This window comes from Charadrius vociferus, unplaced genomic scaffold, assembly GCF_000708025.1.
Source record: "Charadrius vociferus isolate BGI_N301 unplaced genomic scaffold, ASM70802v2 scaffold260, whole genome shotgun sequence".
NCBI lineage: Eukaryota > Metazoa > Chordata > Aves > Charadriiformes > Charadriidae > Charadrius > Charadrius vociferus.
Window position 1 is genome coordinate 1,405,934 of NW_009646410.1, and position 19,916 is coordinate 1,425,849.

General features: G+C 51.2%; 1 protein-coding gene across 1 annotated transcript in view; it reads left to right on the forward strand.

The window, feature by feature from the left end:
- CACNA1G (calcium channel, voltage-dependent, T type, alpha 1G subunit) overlaps nt 1-19,916 on the forward strand; it is a 102,247-nt gene that overhangs the window by 27,506 nt on the left and 54,825 nt on the right. Inside the window, 8 exon segments of the mRNA XM_009879686.1 lie at nt 7,339-7,490; nt 8,391-8,576; nt 9,708-9,822; nt 10,549-10,704; nt 15,976-16,002; nt 17,871-17,964; nt 18,539-18,723; nt 18,874-19,320. Coding sequence (XP_009877988.1) covers nt 7,339-7,490; nt 8,391-8,576; nt 9,708-9,822; nt 10,549-10,704; nt 15,976-16,002; nt 17,871-17,964; nt 18,539-18,723; nt 18,874-19,320 — 1,362 coding nt within the window.

Genomic DNA, 19,916 nt, shown 5'->3' on the forward strand with positions numbered 1-19,916 from the left:
ATTTCCTCCCTCCCCCTGGTACCTTCTCAAGTACTAATGGGGAGATAAGTTTCAAACTTGGTTTAGATTAACTAGAAATAGAGGGCTTTAAATCTCAAGTACTTACAAGGTGTGACCAAGTGGAAATGCAGCTTTTGTTCAGCTTAAGCTCCTTCGAAACCTGGGCAGAGGGATGAGCCAGTTCATGTTTTTCTTGCATTTTGTGGGATAATATTCATCTAGAAATCTCAAGCTGAGAGAGATAAGGAGTTCAGGCGAGAATATCTGCTGTGCCTCCTGAGAGCAGTAAAGAGAGCACAGCCCCAGGGCTTGGAGGAGGAGAGCATGGTCTGAGGTCCTGTTTATAGTCCTGGGAAGGGGTAGTTCATGGCAGGTCCTTCAGCATTGGTTGTTGAGGTTCTCCATCATACCTGGGGCTCATCCCCTCATTTGCAGCCCAGGCTCAGGGTGGACAGGAGGCAGAGGTGTATGGGGACGCGGCCCCACGTGGGCAGTTGGGGACAGGGAAGTTGGTTGTTGGCCATGGTTGCTCAACAAGGATGTGGCAGAAAAGGATGTTTTGCACCAGAAGATGCCACGTCCATGGGACCCAGCTCCTTCCTCCCACAGGTGTGAGGTGGGAAAAGGACATTTGTTGATTGGAACAGGGAGGAAAGGGTGGAAGGTGAGGAGATTAGTGGCGGAAGGGGAGTCTGTGCAGACAGCTCTGATTTCTCTGAAATGAAAGCTGCTTTCCTCCCTTTCTTACAGCATTACTTGCCGTGGCATGAAATATTCAGCCCGTAACAAAATCCTCCTTTCCCATGTGGTGATGGGATGAAACTGGACTTGTTCGCTTGTCTGTCAAAGTCGTTTCCTTTTAATAAGTGCCTGTAAATCCTGAACTTCCCAGCAGTCCTCCTCCAGCCCACCGAGCAGCGAGCCCTTTCCGTGTTTCCAGCCGCAGGAGGAGCGGAGCAAAAACCGCTGCAATCCTGCCACTTTCGGAATTGTTTTCTTTAACCGATTTGGCAAAGGATGAGGAGAGAAAGCCTATCGGTCTGTTGGGCTCCGATTAAGCGCAGCTCAGGTTCACCCTGCTGGACCCAGGACGATAGCTAAAGCCCGATGCCTTTTAAGGAGCCCCAAAGACAATGAATGTCATCGCTGAAAATATGCGTGGATTGAGTTTCTATTTATAAAGTAGCAAGCGGCTCTGGAGCTAAGAGGAGCTGTATTTGCCGAAGGGAACCAAAGTGGTTTTTCGCATGGCCGTGGGTCAGCGGGTGCACCACAGCAGGGGGGATAATGGGGGTGCGATGAGGGCAGGGCACGGAGAAGGCTCGTTGGTTGCTTGAGGAGCCAGCCATGACTTATAAGTGATGGGGAATAGGTTGAGGGAGAGGGCAGAAAAGGGCACCTCGTTTTGTTAATCATTAGCTGCTTCCATTCAGAATTTCTTGCATTTTGCCTCAGGACTCGTGGTCTGGCTCCTGTTTTGGGGTGAACGCGGTGTGTGTCTGTACCCACATGGAGGGTGGAGAGGATCTTAGTGGAGCCGTGTCAGATTGAAAATCACGTCTTTGTGTGACCCGTTTGATTATTTTTTTTTCTTATGTATATATATATTAAAAATCTGCAAGTGATGAGTCAGTAAAATGTTGTTGGTGTTTCCTGTGAAATAGCTGAGGTCGGTATTTTCTTTCTGTGTTATTTTTCCTTAGTTGCCATGGTAATGATTTCAGAAGGTTTTATTCTGCAGCCGTTTGAATGGGTTAGAAGTTTTCATGGTCTTCTGGATCCGCTTGCGGAAGCAGAGCCGTCGGGATCAGGAGAGATCTGCCTCCTGGCCAGTCACCTCATCCCTCCCTCTGTGCTGTGGCGAGACAGAGTGGGTTTTTTCTATTTTATTTTATTGTTAGCAAGATAGAGAGGAAAGGCCCAGGGGTGCTTTGGCTCTTTTGTGCTGACATCCCCAGGGGCAGGGGCTGGGCAAGACCAGGCTTGGCCGCAGCATGGGCCAGGGGCAGATAGGGATGGAGGGATCCCCATCCCTGGATGTGGCCTTGGGCAACCTGGTCTAGTGGGAGGTGTCCCTGTCTATGGCAGGGGGGTTGGAACTTGATGATCTTCAAGGTCCTTTCCAACCTAAACCATTCCATGATCCGTGCCAGACATGCCCACGGCGCTGGGTGCGGGATGATGATGAAGAGCCTGTGCCATACCTGTGCCTTATATGGGTCATGGCTGGAGGAAGGCAGGAGTAGGAGCCTTGTAAGCTCTGTGCACCGTCTGCCAGGGCACTTGGTTGCATTTCATCACGCAGCAGGGCTTGTCTTTCAGGAATTGGGGAACTCCGCCCCTGTGGCTTCTGCTTTTAATGACCCCAGCCCCTGTCTTCACCTTTTTCCCGACCCATTGCCTGCAGCATCGCTTGCTCAGCAGACACCTTGGAGCCCCGTGCACGGGAAGGAGTAGTATGTGCCACCGTCTCGTGCCCATCTGGAAACGCAGCACGTCCCTTCTGCCACTGGAAACATCAGTCAAGAGCTTCTACTCAGTTTAAAAAAAAAGAAAAAAACCCCAAAGAAATGCATTATAGCCTATTCCTGAATGCTGAAAAAGGGCAAGGTGCCGGGCTGTGAGATACCCCTCAGGGCAAGACTTAGCACCTAGAGACACCTTCCCACATCTCCTCCTGCCGCCCACGGCACTGCCCTGCTTGGTGCCATGCAGCCCTGCCTGAATCCTCCGGGCGGGCTGCAGAGAGCATCCCCTCCTCGCCGCCGCGCTGCCCACCCTGCCGGGCAGGGGTCACGTCTGGGCGGGCGCCCGCGGTGGCTCTCCTCGTCCCCGCCGCCTTCCTTCGCCGCGTGGTGTCTGTGGGAGATGCTGCGCTGTCTGCTCTTATTTCGCGTGCTGCCAGACCTTGTCAATGCGCCGTTTGGTACATCAACAAATCGACACTACGCAAACACAGAGCTAACAGGGAATGATTTATCCAGGACACCGCGGCTGTGTGTCCAGCAAGGCGAGGTGTCCTGGAAACAAAATTCAGTATTTACCAAGGAGCCATCAGAAGAGCTGGTGTTTGGTGCCGCAGCTGAAGCGCGCTTGTATCTCGCTCTTTCTGGGTGTTGCTCATTTAATCATAGGATGCTTAGTGTTTAATTAGTCACTGCTGCTACTGATGAGAGAATTAGCAGACTCTTCTCTTAATGGAGAAGCTGAGGCTGTGGCAGATGTGCTGTAACCGGGGTGGTGGGCAGGAAGCTTTGTGCTGCGAAGAAACCCCAGGGTCTGCACCTCATGCTCTGCTTCCCCACAAAATGCCCGTTCTGGGGGGGTTCCTGGAGGGGGTTGGTTGGTTTTTTTTTTTTTTTTCACATATATAATTTAGTAAAAGGAGAAATGCTACCTCCCCTGGCTGCTGTGGTGTGGCCCTTGGAAGGGAAAGCTGCTTGATTTTATGGGTTCTTTTCCTCCCCACCCGGTGAGGAGCCGTGGAGCTGGTTGTGTGCCAGGGATTGGTGACTCTCCCAGGTACATGATGTCTCGAGCTGGTCAATGTTGTTTTGATTAGAAAGTTATTGTCAGAAAATGGCAGTTTATCAGACTTGAAGCTGTTCATGGGAGGGGAGCGGTTTCAGTGAACTGGCTTTGAAAAAAAAAAAAGAAAAAGATTTATTGAAATACATTGTCTGAGATATTTGAAATGTCCATTTGAACAGTTGGGGAACAAAAAGTTCCATGTTCTTCTTCAAGCTGACTTTTATTTATGTTTTTTAATTTCAGTTGATTTACAGTACTGAGCAAATGGATAAGGGAATAGGGACTGAAATGGAGGGGAGAGCTTTCAAAATTTTGGGCACAAACTGTTTCGGTTTGCCAATTCTGAAACTCTGCATTCCTGTTTGGGATGGGATGGCAATTTCAATTCCCAGGGGAGAGAAAAGCCACTTTCCTGCTGTATTGTAATGATGTCTAAGGAAAGACGTCTCAGACGTGTTTGTGATTTCTCTAGAGCAGAAGCATCTTATAAACAGCCTTATTATCTATACGCATCTATGGCTGTGTGGAAATCCCGTAGCTGGTGCTCTCAGACGTGTTTGAATCCCCGCTGCCTGGCTGTCATCCCCTTGGGCAGCATCACGATCTCAGCCCACCTCTTTTTTTATAAATCATTCCCTGTGGTGCTCGTGGCAGGGGTCCGGGCGGGTACCCCACGGACTGGCTGCAGCGATGTGTCCCTTGAAAGGGACCTGGAGCTGTTTCAGGGGGCTCGTGGGCTTCGAGGGGCTCTGAGGGGGAGTGCTCTGCAGCCGGCTGCAAAAATCCTCTGAGTAATTTGCATTGCAGCCTCTCAACTGTTTAGGGATGTGTTGTTTTCTGGAGCAAAATAACTCCGTGATTTCAGCCGGGTCTGGTTGCCGTGTGCTTCCCGCAGATGCTCGCCCTCCCCTGGCAGAGCTCCAGGCTGCCCTGGAGACCCTTCTCTTCTCCTGGCCTGGTGAAAGGGAAGCTTTCCCTTCCTCTTCCAGCCCAATTTGGCCATTAATCTTAAATTATTTTTTTTTTTTTATATTAATTCTCACCTCTGGTTCAGGAGGTCCCACTCTTCAATTTTGTTTTGGGCTCCCAATGTCTTAGATATTAAAAACCGTTTCCTGCGAAGGAAGTGGAAAAGAGTATGTGGAGAAGGAGGGGTGGGGAAGGCGGCATTTTTGGGGTGAAGTGGGGGGAGATGGATGGATCTGGCACTGCTGTGGGTACTGAGCATCACCGTGCTGCACGGGCTGACCCATAGCCCTCCTGCGCCGGTGCCAGGAGTGTTTGGGGCTTTCATGAGCCGGGTGGGCTGGGAGGGATGTTTCATGGGCTGGGGGGGGGGTGTCACGGCTCTTCCAGTGGGTGCTGGGGGTCCTGGGAGAGCTGCAGTGTAAATACTGCTCCCCCCATCACCCAGCTGTGTCCTGCCAGCGCCTCCCACATGGATTTATACATCCCAGTAACGTCTCTAACAAGAAGGTGCTCACAGAGTGCAAAGATTCATTAATCCACGCTATTAACGCGACATCCCTGCTGGGGCTGGTTGGGTTCTCCATGTCGGCCCCCGCAGGGAAGGGATGCCCCGGCTGCGGGAGATGCTGGGCGCCGCTCGCGCATCGAGGGACTTAACCGGGTTGCGCCTGCAGGGCCGGTTAGATTTGGCAGCGCGGTCGCAGAGGGGGAACAGAGGGTGGAAATCAGCCTTCGGGGCCTGGGTTAGTGGCGCTGATGGATGAGAAGGAAAGCTTCCAGGAACACGGTTCCTTTCCAGCAGTATCGCTACAGTAATGACAACAGCACAGCCTGCCTCGGCACCGGGGCACTCATGAATGAGTTGGCCTCTTTTTTTTTTTTTTTTTGGTGACTAATGTAGACTTTTAGCTATTTGAAATTGTCCTGAGGTGCAGTTTGACATATAAGTTCTCGGCCTATTTATTACTCTGTGCCTGAGTGTTCCCATAGGTATGATTTTTAACCTGGGCTGCGTTTAATATTGGGAGGTGGAGCTTTTGTATTTCAGCTCTAGATCAGCGAGGAGGGGATTTGGGCTGTAAGTCTGGTGTGTTTGGCAAACTCTAGCCAAGGGATCTGTTCCTCAGCGAGGATGTTTGAGGTATAAGAAGTGTTCAACACCTCCTTTTTTTCCTTTTTTATTGCTTTTCGATGCTGCTGTTTCCCCTTTGCTATCTTGGGACCATTGCTTTGTCATCACAAGCTCCCACCAGTATCTGTGCAAGTCCCCAGGGATTGCACTACCACGCTGAGATAACATCAGACCAATTTGGGTCCCCATCTACCGTTGCACTGGGTTGGAGGAACTTAAGCTGAAAGAGCTTGGCTAACTGTGCCTGAAGACTTCAACCCCGAGAAAGAAAGAGTTGAATGTCCATGTGGATTTATCTCTTTGCCAGCGTATATCTGTGAAGCGTTGGGTCGCTAGAGTTTCTTGGGGCTCTGAAACACAGTTGATCAAGTGTTGACCCTGCCCCTGAGCCATCCCCTCTCCCGGCTCCCATGGTACTGGGTTGGGGTTGGGTCATCTCATGTCAAACCCTACCGCTTGTGCTGTAGGACGTGCCATGGCGTGGCAGCTCCTGGTCTGCTGTAGCAAGTTTTTGGCCAGCCATGAAGGTGTTTCATGTAAGTGGTGGGAGCAATCAACCGCATGCTTTGCACATTGGTGCAACATTCTACTCATGGTGTAGCTGCTGTGAACCTGCACATGTGGGCTGTAACCCACCACGGTGTTCAGGCATCTAAAGCCGCGGGTGGCGGATTTAGAAAAGTATCTGAGTGAGGTAAGTGCCAAACTACCCCTAAGATGAATCCAGCACCCGGTGCGCATAAGGTGTTTAGTGAACTGTGCCGGCCCACCGCCCCATGGGGCACCTCGGCGTTGCTGACACGACCCACGGCCATCTGCCAGCAGGACATCGGCTCCTGATTTTAATGAAGCCTTTAAGTAGAAACATGCAGTTGCGGCTGTGTGTTGGGGTTAAATGGGGAGAAGGGATCTGGTACTGCAGATTCTGCTCCTGTCTTTGCCACTGACTGATCCTAAACAGACTACGCCACCGGTTTTTGTCTTCTGCCATATGTTTTCCAATAATGCCCGCCCACCCGCCGGGGAAAGCACAGCGCTGGGTGTCTGCAGGCATTGTTGGGAACCCTCTGTGAAATATGCTAGAAAAACATGAAAGGTATTAATTTAGGTCTAAGATTACTGGAAGTCTGTTTGTTAAGGTTTTTTCATACCTCTATTTTTAGACTGTAGTCTGGAATGCCAGGATCGGGCTCCTCCTCAGTGGCAGTATTTGGCGCTTCCTGATAATGAGGGGTTTCTTGAGCAATTCCAGTTATAGCACCTCAAATCTCTGCATTTGAAAATCTTAGCTTAAATCTTTTGATGAGATACTAAATAAAAAGACAGGCCCTAAAAGGATATTTATGTGAGAAAATGGTACGGTTTTCCTTTCTGCATGAGGAGAATTGGTTTGGGGGATGTGAAGGCATTAAGGCTCAGTACGCGCCACTAAAACCTCCTGTGGTCGTACTAAAGCTGTGATTAACGTGAAGTCCATGTCTGGATTTACCTGCTCAATTTACAACGGGTGTATAAACCTTAAATACTCCGATAGTATTTTTCTTCGCTCTCCTGGGTTTTAAGTGGGCTATTGCCATTTTCTCGCTCTGCCATTAGCATCGGTGCTCCTACGCTTACGATATTGGGGCTTGTTGTATTTCCAGCTGTAATTTTGGATATGAAGCTGTGCTGTTTACCGTGTCCCTTTCCTCCTCTTCTTTCCTCAGCCGGAGGAGCTTACCAATGCCCTGGAGATCAGCAACATAGTCTTCACAAGCCTCTTTGCCCTGGAGATGCTGTTGAAAGTCCTCGTTTACGGTCCTTTTGGCTACATTAAGAATCCATACAACATCTTTGATGGGATCATCGTGGTGATTAGGTACAAACCTAGAGCTTGCTTTATGCATGTTTCCCCTCATTTGGCTGTTTAATTAAACAGAAACTAATGGAGAGTGGGCATAAATGCCTTCCTATGACACTTTATACTTCTCTGTTGTAAATTAATGCACTTAGACATGATTGCTAATACATATCTTGGGGTTATTTTATGGTCGTTTTAGAGAGAGGCCCAAGCAGAAAGCTATCAGTGCCAATGTCCTGAGAAAGTCCAGGATCCAGATGGTACAACCAGTGCCCGATTAAGCAACTGTCTGGTTTTTGGCTTGTGCAAAGGCTGTAATTGCCCCTGCAGCTGCAGCCACTGCTTTGCAGGCATGTTTTTGACACTCTAGTGGGGCTCTGCTCTGTGCAAGCCTGGATGAAGTCCAGCTCACCAGGGGCACTGGCAGTGCATCTCTGCCCACTTTCCATCCCTCTTCTCTCTGAATTTCATAGAACCATAGAATGCTTTAGGTTGGAGGGGACCTTGAAGATCATTCAGTTCCACCCTCCCTGCCCTGGGCAGGGACACCTCCCACCAGCCCAGGTTCAACCTGGCCTTGAACACCTCCAGGGATGGGGCAGCCACAGCTTCTCTGGGCAACCTGGGCCAGTGTCTCGCCAACCTCGGAGTAAAGAATTTCTTCCTAATATCTAACCTAAGTCTCCCATCTTCCAGTTTAAAACCATTCCCCCTCGTCCTGTTGCTACACTCCCTGATCAAGAGTCATCCCCCCCAGCTTTCCTATAGCCCCTTTAGGGAGTGGAAGGTCTCTAAGGTCTCCCCAGAGCATTCTCTCCTCCAGGTTGAAGAAAATTTCACCCTCCTTTTGCTTCCTCTCCTCCATGCCTTTGCGTTAGGCTTTGTCTTAGCCTGCAGTGACCTTTTTTTCTCCCTCAGCGTGTGGGAGATTGTGGGCCAGCAAGGTGGAGGGCTCTCAGTCCTGCGGACCTTTCGGCTCATGCGAGTTTTGAAGCTGGTCCGCTTCATGCCAGCCCTCCAGCGCCAGCTTGTAGTCCTCATGAAGACCATGGACAACGTGGCCACGTTCTGTATGTTGCTGATGCTCTTCATCTTCATCTTTAGGTGAGTGCTTCTGATTCCCAGTCCTGAGGTTGCTCTGGGTTTTTTGGTGGGATCCCATGGTGAGGTGAGGAGATGTAAGAGTCCATACCAGGGCATGGCTGAGCTGAACTCTGCCAGAAACAGCATCCCTGGCCAGTGCTGGTGATGGCTTGCTGCCCTGACTAAACTCTCTTAACTCTGGCCAAATGAGACATCTGTCTCTACAAGATGATTTACAAGGAAAATCTTTCAGCTGGATGATTCCTTGACATCACCCCAAGACAGCCGTCCCATTACTTACTGACTGGTGCTAAAAATATTGCCAAGGAGAGGGCGATGTTCCTAAAATAAAGTCAGCCGTGGCGGTGCTTGTGCTCTTGCATGGCCTCTTCTTCTGAGAAGTCGAATTGTTGAAAACAGGCGTAACCCCAGATTTTTGGATTTTGGTCTAGGTTTTGGGAAGGGTCTTTCTCCTTGTAACAGCCAGCCTTGGCGTTCCAGCAAGGGAGGCACTGGGAAGCTTGAAGGAAGCCAGTCTCTTCCATGGAATAAAGTCCCTTTTCCCAGTGACACGTTTCACTCCAAAACCACCATTTGCAGCCATGATGCTCAGCAGAGCTGTAAATAATTTGATTATTCAGGTTACTGGCCGAAAGCAAGGGAAAACAAATTATTCTTTTAGTATCAATCTAAAATGAGAGGTATTCTGTTTTCGTGTCAGAATTGAAAAAGCTGTTTCGGGTCCCCTGATATGTCTCATTCAGGCATTTCACAGAAATCCTTTTTGTCTTCCTAATTCAATTTAAGCATATTTTGCTGAAAATGTGTCATTGCAAAACAGAAAGTCAAAACATTTTGTTTAGAAAATGTTGAAACACAATGTTTTGACTTAAGAAAAACAAAGCAGAGGAAAAAGAAGGAGCAGGCATACTTTTTGGTTGGAACTCTTTGACAGATTTGACCCAAATTCACAACTGGTTTGCATGATCTCGAGGCGTATTTTTCAGCAAACAAATGATTCATCTTTAAAAAAAAAAAAAAAAAAAAAAAAAGAATTTCACAGGTGAAACTGGGAGACAGTCGGCCCTGCGGTATCATTACTGGTTTGTGCTGTGGTCTTCTTGTTGAGCCCCTGCTTTCCCTCCCGTGCAGCATCCTGGGAATGCATCTCTTTGGCTGTAAGTTTGCTTCGGAGCGAGATGGCGACACGCTGCCCGACAGGAAGAACTTTGACTCCTTGCTCTGGGCCATTGTCACCGTTTTCCAGGTACAAAATGGAAAACGCCGCAATTTGTGTGTGTTTTGGGGCTGCAAGGGCTGGGGTTGTTTTCTGAAGCATCTGACAGAGCTTAGTGAAGCTCCTTGCCAGGGAAGGGAGAGGACCCAAAGCCACGAGTGAGGGAACACAGGAGGTTTCAGATTATTTTCAAGAATAAAGGGGAAAGTTAATGAGGAGGGGCTGCTGAGGCAGGAGGCTCTTGCATTTGCAGGGTGGGGGAAAATAGGTGCAGAGGGTGGAGATGGAGAGGAGGAGATCTGGACCATTTGCAGTGCTATTTTGACAAAGAACAGAATCCGGTTTAAGGCCATGATCGGTATGTACAGTTTTTTTGTTCTAGCGGCTCTGAGCTCTGTAACTGTGGGATCTATGAAGGGCTTTTAGCTGTTCTGGCCGACCAAAGGAAAGGTCCAGCCCATGTGATGCTGCACTCCCTTACGGCTGAACGTGTCCCCTGGCACGGGTGGGAGCGGGGAAGTTTGGGCAGGGTCCTTACTGGTGGTGTGGGACTCACGGTCGCTTTGGTCCTGTCTCTTCTCTGGCTCAGAAGGCGGCTTGGGCCAGATTTATCCTCCTGTGGTTATAGCTATGGTGGATACCCCAAAAGCGGGGTGCCTGTCTAACCCATCCAGAGCACCGGTACCTGGCCAGGCTCGGGGAAAACAGCACGCCATCCTCCAGTATCTCCATTTTCCTGATACCCTTCCTCTGCAGATTTTGACCCAGGAAGACTGGAACAAGGTCCTTTACAACGGCATGGCATCGACCTCCTCCTGGGCTGCTCTCTACTTCATCGCTCTCATGACGTTTGGGAATTACGTGCTCTTTAACCTGCTGGTGGCCATCCTGGTAGAGGGTTTCCAGACAGAGGTAATGTCCTCACGCTCGTGCTTTTGCTTTCTTCTAAAGTTTCAGGGCCTCCTGATCCTGGAATTTGATTTCTGAGATGGACAGCAATGCGTTTACGACAGTGGCACATGAAAAAAGTGGGGTAAAATATTAGATCTTCTTTCTTTTCTTTTTTTTTTTTTTCTTAGCCACGGTGCAATTTAATACTGCAAGCCCTCTAAATGAAGGGCTTAAATGAAAAGCATTGTTAGCATTAATGCAGGAGTGGGAATTCAGCGGTGAGTCAGGCACTGCGGATGGGATCGCTGCTATGACAGTGTCTCTGAAGCAGTTCTCATCGTGTTTGTCAGCCAGATTAAAAGCCCCTCCTGAAAACGTACGCAGGCTGGTGAGAGATTAGTGACACGATTGTCTTTTTTGATGGTACGCGTTCATGGAGCTCTTCCCGTTTCCAGCCCTGCAATGCTCTGTGCATTGTAAAGTACACGATTTCTGGTCTCTGCCAGCTGCTTCCTCGGGCTGGGAACCTCCATGAGAGATTCCGGATTGCTGGAGGCAAAAAAAAGGGGGGGGCACTTAGGTTTGAATTGGACCTTTTTTGCATCCCTACTGCCTTCCCAACTGTCCAACTTGAAGCCAGTGAGCACGTCACCAAGTGCCCGGAGTGGGGGACCTGCAGTGCCCACCCACTCTCGGCAAAAATTGGGCGACTGTCTGAGAACATCAGTGAGGGCAGAGGACCTTTACGCCCTGCCCAGGGGTTCAGAGAGGTAAACACAGCCTAAAGCTGCTCACTGGGACCTGCTTGTATAGGCTGTGCTTTCACAGGCTATCTCTGATTTTTATAAGCGTTCTGGGATGACTAAATATTATTTAAGGTTTACTGCTTGTGTATCATAATATCCTACCACCCTATGAATAGCTATGCACAGAACTGGTTTTTTTATTATTATTTTGGGAGCACAGTTTAGAGTTATATGAATGGTGTTGTACCAGGAGATAGCAAGAAGAAATACTTTTAATTTTTTGTATCATGTCTCTCCATGTTGGTGCATTTCTTTCTTAATTGTTATTGTTGTAGCTGTTTCTGTCTGTAAATCCCCCCCCGCACCATTCAGCCGAAGGGAAGGTCACTGCCAGGTTCTCCCGCATAGCACAATGTTCCCTTGCCCGAGCGAGAAGAGGTAGAAAGCTCCTTGTCTGCTTGTGATGACGGCTTCGAAACTGAACCTTTGTCTGTTCAGTCTGGCAAATTGATTCTCTGAAGGTCGCCGAAGTGGGAGATCACCCGCTGCACCCGCTGCTTAGAGGAAAGGACGCAGCCTTTGAATGCAGCAGCCCCTTTTCCGACCCCTCTCCCTCGAGGGAGGCTGACACCTCTGGTCCTTGGCTCAGCCCGGTTTTTCCTGCTAGAGCATCCCCACGTTTGCCCGCCGGCATGCTCCCGCTCCCGCACACCCAACGCCGCCCGCCTGTTTCCCTGGGCAGCAATTTTATCCCGCGCTCGCTTTGCGGCCAGCTGGTACCGTGGCATAACTCCCCGGCTTAACGCGCTGCAATTTTATTCCAATAACCGTGTCCTTAAGGGTACGTCTCCCCTGGAGTCGGGGGAACCGCCTGCAGCATCCCGTCAAATTTGCCGCCAGCTGGGTTTCGCAGCAGGGCTGTCCCGTCCCCTGCCCCGTCGCCCCTTCTCCTCTGCTGGGGCAGCGCCCGGCTGCTCCAAACAGCTCCAGGGTTTCCATGTAAGCTGCAAATGTGCTTTAAGGGCAGCGTAAATCTGGGAGTAACTTCTGGTTCAGGAAAGCACTGAGACAGCCTGAAGCCAGCGATGCTCGTGCCGGTATCGAGAGGCGAGTGCAGGGACCAGCATCCAGCACAGCCTCCAAAGATCAAACCCTCTCTGGCCAATTCTGCCCAACCGTGGCAGTTCCAATGGACTCTCACCAGATTTCTATAAGTTGTGACTCTGTTTGCGGTGCTGTTTTATATCTCAGACTTTGATGATGGCATTTTAATAATAATCTTCTTTCCACGTCCTCGTTGCTCTGATTTCTCCACGCTCCTCCAGTAAATTGCAATGGGATCAAGAGATCCCTCGGCTCAACCCAAGTTTTCTGCAGCAGATGGGGAGCAAATGTCTGCTGGAGGTCGGAAGCCAGGTCTGGCCTTGCTGGTTTATGTTTATTCAGCTTTGCAAACAGATCTTGTTCTGGTTTTTGCTAGCCAGCACACAAAGGATCCTCTCCTAAGCAGAATTAATAGAGAGATCATCTCTCGCTGTAACCAAACCCCTCCTGTGATTGCACTTGACCCTTCCTCTGAGTTGGGTTGGGGTGGTTTTTTTCTTTTTTTTTTTTTTTTCCATTCTCCTTCAGATTTCTGGGCTGAAACACAATCCCAGGGCTGCTGCCTTTATCTCCCTGGTCCTTGAGTGCCTTTCCTCAATCTGCAAGCACCTCGTTAATTTTAGTGCGTGGCTTTGCAGCCCCAGTTGCTAGGCAGCAGATGTATATAAGCAGTTGAGAAACAAAAAGGACCTGTTCCAAACTTTAAATACAGAGCGATATATTTTGCAGGGTGGAGGGGACTTTTTATTTTTTTTTTTCCCCCACTCCTTTCTTTTTATTTGGTAACCTGCTTCTCTCTTGCAAGAGGCGCACGCAGGACTTTATGCAACGTGGTTATTTTTGACAGGGCGTTCTCTGCTTTATCTTGAGCCTGGCGCTGGTGCGGGGAAGGTGAGCGGGGAGGGGGGACACTCTGTTTGATGGAGCTGCTAATTTGAAATTGCTGCCTGACCTCGTGGATCCCTGCCCTGGGGACTTCTCTTTGAAGCAAGCAATGACTCCTCTTTGTCAGGCATAAAGCTCCTCTCCCGTGGGAATTCCTGATAATATTATCTCCAAAGCGTATTCTTCCATTGGTAATCCTCCCAGGTTTTGTGGCTCCTTGTCCCTGGCCATCCTCCCTCTTGGGTTTGTCCCTTCCCCTCCTTTGTGCCCCCCTCCCTCCCTGGCACCCCAGGAACCTCCTCCAGCACCTCCATCCTTTCCTCTGCAGGAGGACGATAGCTGCTCGCTGGGTGTAGCATCCTCGGAGAAATACGGACCTTGGCTTCTTCTGGGCTTCAGCCAGAGGGAGCGGTCCCTTCTCCCGCAGTAGGGATTTTGGGTAGTGTTTTTCTTGTATCTCTTACCTTTTGCATTCCTATTGGTTTCAGTGGGATTTTCTTTATGAAGGAAAAGTTTTCTCTTGCAATGGCTTTTCCACATCTCTCTCTGTACACAACCAAAAACTTTAAATTAAGTGTCCGTTACATCGCTAGCAAGACACTATTGGCACATCCAGATCCCAAAGCTGATCAGTTTTTCTTAAACTCTTCATCCCAGCCTAGAGTGGGGTGAGTTTTTGCATCCCATGTAGCAACTGGAGGAAAGATCAGTTGTCCTATATGGCAAGAAATTAAGCCGGTGGGACAACCTGTGCCCTCCTGCCACAGTGTGTAACCTCCCACGGCCCCGTGGGACGGGACTGGGCATGGCCACACTGCCGAAACGTGCTGAGGAGCGTCTGAAGAGCCACCTGGAAGAAGGGGAAGCACAGTGAGGTCAAAAAATGACGTGTGCATGCCAAATGGGTAGGAGAAGACTGACTTCTGGTGCTGGGAAGAGATGGTGAGGCTGCTCGTGTGGCAAAGCGCCCCCAGGATGGGGCTGTGCCCCCCCTGCCCGTAGCCTCCACTGCCTTTGGGCACCCAAACGGGTGTCTCCACTAATGGGGGTGAGGAGGGACCTGAACTCACGGCAGGTTCTGGTGGCTTTCCTTAAACTCGACATTTCACCTGGCTGTAAGAGGACTGATATGGTGTTAAACATTCATTAAAAGCCTCCATTGCTGCTTAATGAAGGCATAATAAATAAAGATCCCATTATGCAGCTGCAAAAGAAAAAAAATTAAAAAATAATCATGTTTTCAATAATTAGCTGGTGTTTCATTAGCACAATTATCACTTAGGAGCTGAAGCAAGCTCTGTTCGAAACACTTAATTTAAAGGTAAGGCTGGTCCCTTCGAAGGGCTTCGCTCCATCGGAGATCTTCCACCCCCTCCCTGCACCCAGAGGAGTCGGTGTCCCAGCCCGGCTCTCCGTCATGGCCACACGCTGCCCTTCTCCCCCCTTCCTTCCCTGCCTTTTCTCATGTGTTTTGGTTGGGTTTGGTTTTTTTTTTTGATTCCCCATTCAGTCCTGCTGTTGAAACTGTGAAAATTGAACCCCTCCTTCCCCTTCCTCCCCCCTCCCTCCCCCCGTTTCTCCTTCAGGAGATCTCCAAGCGAGAAGACGCGAGTGGGCAGTTAAGCTGTATTCAGCTGCCTGTCGACTCGTCGGGGGTACGTACACAGCACGTCCCACCGCCCGCCGTGGTTGTCTCTCTCGTGGTGCCTGGTCACACACCGTGGTGCTGTTCTCATTGTAGTAGCTGTTGTTCTTTTGGGGGTTGTTTGGGTGTTTTGGGGTTTGTTTCTTTTTTGTTTCCTTTCTTTTTTTGTCGTCCTCATTGTTGAGTCAGCCTTGATTTTAAGTCCCTTCCTTCTCTGGGGGTGCCAGCTAAATTAAGGTGGGTGCTTCGAGGCGGTTGATGTGGCTCCAGCCCCGGCTCTCGCTCACCCCTTTCTGGATGTCTGCCCTGGGGAAGGCTCCCCGTGGGGCTGTCACAGCCCCTCCACAGCGCGGTCACATCCCGGGGACCTCCCGAGGGATGCGGAGGGTGATGCTGACTGCTGGGCATGCCTGCCAAGCGCTCCCTCCATCACGCAGGCGGAGGAGGGTTCCCAGGAGCGAAGGGACCTGGAATCAAGCCTGTTTGTGGACACGTGGTGGGGGGAGCCTCGTGCTTGGTAGGACAGTGGCAGCTGCGCCGGTGGCATGTCCCAGAAAGGCTGGCCGGGACGCTGGGATCGCCAGCGCGGTGCTGCGTTACGGTGCAGGTCAGGATGCGCAATGGTCCTGTTCAGGTCTGAGGAAGCCGTGGATCTCTGAAATGCAGCACGCTCCAAACCTTACTCTTCTGCCAACCTCATCTTTCTCTTTACCACTCCCTTCCCTTTCTGTCCTTTCCGAGAAGTCTGGCTTTTCCTTCAGCACAAAAGCCCTTTCCCATCGTATCCCAGTGTGTCAGTCCCCTTTGGTACAGGCTGGTTTAGCCGTTGTACAGTCCGGTCCATCTTGACGTACCCTCCTTTCCCAAAAGAATTTTAACTCCCTGTTCTCTCATAACCCCTTTTCTATCCAGAAAGGCAAACTGGGAGTGCAAGAACAGGTAATGGGCAGCAGCCCCGGCTGCGAGATGCTTGCCTGCACCGCACTGAGTCTGGCACGTGGTGTTTCAGAGGGGACGCTTTCTGCCCGCCCTGCGTGGGGTTTGGTGCTGGGGAGGGGGGTGGGAAGTCCCCATGTGGCTCTGCTTTTCCATCTCGGCACACATCTCATCGTGCCCCCTAAAACTTTCCTTTGGGCTGTTAAAGAGCACTCCAGGAATACAAATCACATAAAATTCTTCCTGTTATTTATTCCTTTTTAATAACCCGTTAGGGAGAATGAGTAATTCCTGGCAGGCCCGCTGACGGGCTGAGCCCGGAGCCTCCGTGGGGAGCGTACCTGGAGCCAGCTGGAGCCCCTGCTCCTACGGAGACATGGTTTTGACTCCAGCGAAGTTCAGGCCGGCCTGACTTTACTGCTCCCCCTTGCAAGGTGCATCCCTGACCTTCCCAGTCTGAGTCCTACAGGATGAGCTTCCCTGAATAGCACAGAAGTCCTGGATCCTCAGGAAGGGAAGTTTTGAGCCAACACTTCACGTCACGCTCTTTTGCCTTAAAAACGTGTGTCTGAGAGTGTGCAGTCTGCCTGGAAAAAAACCCTTAACTGTGTAATGACCCTACAGGGGGAGTGTTGGGGCTCATCCTTCTGGGGTTTTGCTTAACAGAGAGGTGCAGGGCGCTGGACCTTGTGTCAGATGCCACCTCTTCCTCCTGTCCCATGCTGGGGCCCCTCTGAGTTTTACAACCAACAGGTACCCGAGCACCAAACCTCCGCAGCACTGGTCAGGGCTCCTGGGGACGCAGCTGAGCCTCTGTGGGGTTTTCCGGGGCTCCTGGTCTCTCCCAGCTGAAGTGAGGATCTGCTTGGCTTCTTTCATCCCAGCATCCTCCCTCCCTTCCCACCTCTCCTCCCTCCCCGTGTACGTCGCGACGGGGCTTGGTGCCCTCTGCCAGAGCATTGGTTTCAGCCGTGAATCCTCCTCCTTTGGATGGGCGTCATTCTGGCAAGCACCATCGCCCGTCGGGTGTACCCTGACTATACCACACCCTAAGCGCCTTTCTGCAGTGCCAAAGAACAGAATCAGTGGGGTGCGCAGGGATGTCCCTAATCAGGTCCATGCCGCAAGACTGAGCCAGAGCCTGGGCACCGCGCTGCAAGTGGTGGTAAACCTCTTCTCTCTCCTTCTGAGGATGGGTCCATGTCAAAGCCGGCAGCTCTCGCTCAACCTGCAGCATTTGAAATGAAAGAGTGGAATTTATTTAAATTCCTAAATCCCCCAAACTTCTGCTTCTGTTGTGGTTTGCAGCTGGGAGGGGAACAGCCACCCAGGGCAGTCGCTATCAGGTTCTGCCACCTGAATCCTCTCTGCGCTGGTGGGGCGTCCATCCACACGTGCCCATCAGCTGCACTGGACAGTCAGGGTCCCTTGTGCCCCTTCCGAACCCTGGATCGCTTCATCGAAGCATCAGTAGAAAGAACCACAAACGGAGAGTTTTAAGCTTATAAAGTAAGAGAAATGAGTAGGTTCAATTTTTGTCCCAAAATTGCTCATCAGATACCTGTCCTTCCCTAATACCTGCCCAGTATGCAATTCCAGCAGCAAAAATTAAGCAATGGTTTGTTTTTTTCTGATCCCTTTCTGGGACTGCGTTTGGAGCCAGAGGCAGTCTGTCTTCCTGGTAGGAGGTTAATTAGTCTGTGGTATAAATATGTGCATGCGTCATTTTGTGAAAGGTGATGTTGCATCGTGGTACGAAATTCAGTGGATCCGTAGGTGTGGTGTCGGAGATGGGAAATGGTTTTTTCAGAGGGGTGTCCGTGCACCACGGCCCGTCTCCCTCCTTGCTGAAGCCCTCTGTTTTGCTCCAGGGCGATGCTTCCAAGTCCGATTCCGATGGCGATCTCTTCCCCCGCAGCCTGGAAGAGGAGGGAGGACTTAAGAAAAACTTGTCCAATCCAGCCTGTGAGTAACCACCCTGGGAGGAGAGGCCCTTCCGCAGAAACCTTGCTTTGCTGTGAAAACAATGTGTCCCGAAGGAAAAAGCCATCCCAGCAAGAGCGATGTAGTCCAAGCTGTGGCACGCTCGACATTTCAGCAGGCTTGTGGCATGGGGTGGGATCCTGGGATGCAGATGGAGAGAGACGTGATGGTATTTGGGTTGTAATCTCCTCGCCAAACCCAAGGTCTGGGCTTTTGGGGTCTCTCTGTAGGGGCAGAAGCGCAGGACCTGCCAGGAAGGAGGATGGAGGGAGCCCGGCATGGGCAAGGAGTGCTGGTTGGAGGGTTGAGGGGCAGCAGGTGACAGTCTGCATCTGCTCTTCTCTCCCATTGGCACCTGATCCCATTCCTGGTTTACGTGCCCCTGCTCCCCTGCCAGGCTGAAGGACAGGCTCTCAGCTCTCCAGAAGGGCTTTTTGGCCTCCATGCTCCTGATGCTTGGAGGAGAGCCGTCCCTGTGCATCTGCTTTGCCTGCCGGGGAGCAGGTTGTAGATGTGCCCCTCGAGCTGACACCAAAAACCCACTTGTGTCTTCCAGTGATGGCCCTGAGTGACCACCCGGAGCTAAAGAAGAGCCTGACCCCACCGCTCATCATACACACTGCTGCCACGCCGATGCCCATGCCCAAGAGCGCCATGTTTGGGGATGCAGCACAGGGCTACGAGTCCCGCCGGGCCAGCGGCGTCTCCATGGACCCTGCTGCCTACGAGCTCAAGTCCCCGGTACTCGCGTCACCTCCTCCTGTGGATGCTCAGCGGGTGTCCATTAGGCTTATGGGACTGTCTGTCCATCCATCCGCCCCAGCTCGCACAGCAGCGGCCTGGCATGGGGCGGGTGGCACGGGGCTGATGTTCTCCCTGTCTTTCCTGCAGCCCAGCACCCGCAGCTCCCCGCACAGCCCCTGGAGCGCCGGGAGCAGCTGGAACAGCCGCCGCTCCAGCTGGAACAGCATCGGCCGGGCCCCCAGCCTCAAGCGCCGGGGACAGAGTGGGGAGCGCAGATCCCTCCTCTCCGGCGAGGGGAAGGAGAGCTCGGAGGAAGGGGAGAGCTCCGATGAGGAGCACTCCAGCCGGGCCGGCAGCTTCAACGGCTCTTTGCCTCATCGCATGGAGTCGCTGGAAACAAAAGGCTCCTTCGACCTCCAGGATACCCTGCAGGTGCCTTCCCTGTACCGGACCAGCAGTATGCACAGCAGCCGGACCTCCACCTCCGAGCACCAGGACTGCAATGGGAAGACCTCTCCGGGTCTGCTTCTGCACCAGCTCCACCTGGATGACCCCCGACAGGACTGTGATGACGGCGATGATGAGGGCAACATGGTAAGGAAATGCCAAGTGCTCGTTTTGGGCATTTTTCCTTGTCAAAGTGATGCTTGTACCTGTTTCAGGAGTGCATGAGTGGGAAGCAATGGCCTGTGGCAGGGACTAGGTCTCACCATCACCACTAGACCAGACTGAGAGTCAACCAGAAGAGCACCAGAAGGTCTCTGGGCTGTGGATGCCACCAGAAGAGGGGTTGGCATCATATTAAGTATTTCAGTGCAATATCAGATGGTTCATGATGGAGAGATCAGGGCAAAACTCCCCAGGTACCACTAAAAGGTGCAGAGCAAAGGCTGTCTCTTGGAAATAAATGCTTTCATGGTTTCATTTTTTCTTTAGAAAAAAAAAAACAAAACCAACACCCACAACAAAACAAGTGACTTTGCCTGCTCTCCAAAACTTATTCAGCTTTTTGCCCCCGTGTATAGCAGCAGACAATTTCTGTTGACATGGGCAGGAACGGAAAGGGAAGGGCAGGGTTTGGCCCCCCATTCCCATGGCAGCAGTAGTCTGTAGAGATGGTGGTAATTTCAAAGGCTTTGCATTAATTTCCATATGAAGAGGCATTAGTCCAATAAGCATCTCTCTTTCAC